The 1,110-nt window shown below is 37.6% G+C and overlaps 1 protein-coding gene across 1 annotated transcript; it reads right to left on the bottom strand.

Annotated features, from left to right (window-relative positions):
* Positions 1–151: 151 nt before the first annotated feature.
* Positions 152–540, bottom strand: LOC124893109 (alpha-crystallin domain-containing protein 22.3-like; the record flags this gene model as incomplete). Its single annotated transcript, XM_047404224.1, has 1 exon — positions 152–540. A coding segment is annotated over one exon (389 nt), but the record flags the coding sequence as incomplete, so codon positions are not given.
* Between the last annotated feature and the right edge of the window lie 570 nt (positions 541–1,110).

Below are 1,110 nucleotides of genomic sequence, written 5' to 3'. Positions count from 1 at the left end.
TATACAAAACATATGGTCGTCACATATATAGTGATTTTCAACTTGACATAGTAAAATATAAAAAAAAAAGTCTGATGTAAGACAGTAAAGAGTTATAAGAAGATATGGTGATTTTCAACTTAAGAAAATCTTACTCATACGTAGAACTTACGTTCATCCCTAGCAACACCGGGAAGTGAAACACGGAAGACATAAGCATCTTCAGATTCAGCTATATCAACTGAACCCATGAATGGGCCAACCTTTCCATACAAAGCCGATCCAGTAAGGGAAACCCCGCCGTTAGCATGATTTATAAGATTGTCCCACTCCTCTTTGGCTGGACAAGCAGAAAAAAAAAACCACTGCAGGCTGGCCCCAGCATGCCGCTGAGAGTTGCTACGCTTGGACGGCAAAGTTATAGCTTCAACTGAGACTGAACCAGCATTGATATCTGGTGTCGATGAATACCAGCTGATGGGGGCCACATTAAGCAGTTGAGGATGCAGCGGAATTGAACTACTAGATTCACCAGAATTCGGCACAGAAGACTGAGATTCTCTGCAATGCACGAGTAAAATACAATATTAGTTTCCATTACGATAATCTCTAGTATTAAGAAATACCTTACTTGACTCCATAGGACCTAAAACCAATGTAAGAAGAGCTTCATTGGAGTAACCAAGTACAGTTCATATGATGCACAAGTAGGAAATGATTAATTTACGGATTAAGAAGGTTTTATTTCCTTCTTGTGCATCTTATGATTTCTCAAAAGCAAAGGATAGTCACAAAAGCATTCAAACATAATTTGAAAAAGAAAAACTTCAGCATCCAGAGAGTAAAAAGTTATTGTGAATCTGGATGGAAAAAGGTGCCCAACAGTTTATCAGAGGTCTACTTCACATGAAATTCTAATAACTTCATTGTTCCTCGTAAAAGGTGGCACTAGCCATCTAGGACACTCCCTATTTTCTCATTCAAAGTGTAGTCAAGACAAAAATGGACATTAAAAATAGAAACCAACTTGATCATATTTGCAAATGAGACAGCATGATAATTAGGTTTGACTTCCTCGCCGCATTTAATATTGCTTGGAGGTAGAGGAAAATATAAAATAGACCAATTTAT

The sequence above is a fragment of the Capsicum annuum genome, unplaced genomic scaffold, assembly GCF_002878395.1.
Source record: "Capsicum annuum cultivar UCD-10X-F1 unplaced genomic scaffold, UCD10Xv1.1 ctg53885, whole genome shotgun sequence".
In the NCBI taxonomy this organism is placed as follows: domain Eukaryota; kingdom Viridiplantae; phylum Streptophyta; class Magnoliopsida; order Solanales; family Solanaceae; genus Capsicum; species Capsicum annuum.
This window is presented reverse-complemented; position numbering and strand designations above follow the sequence as displayed.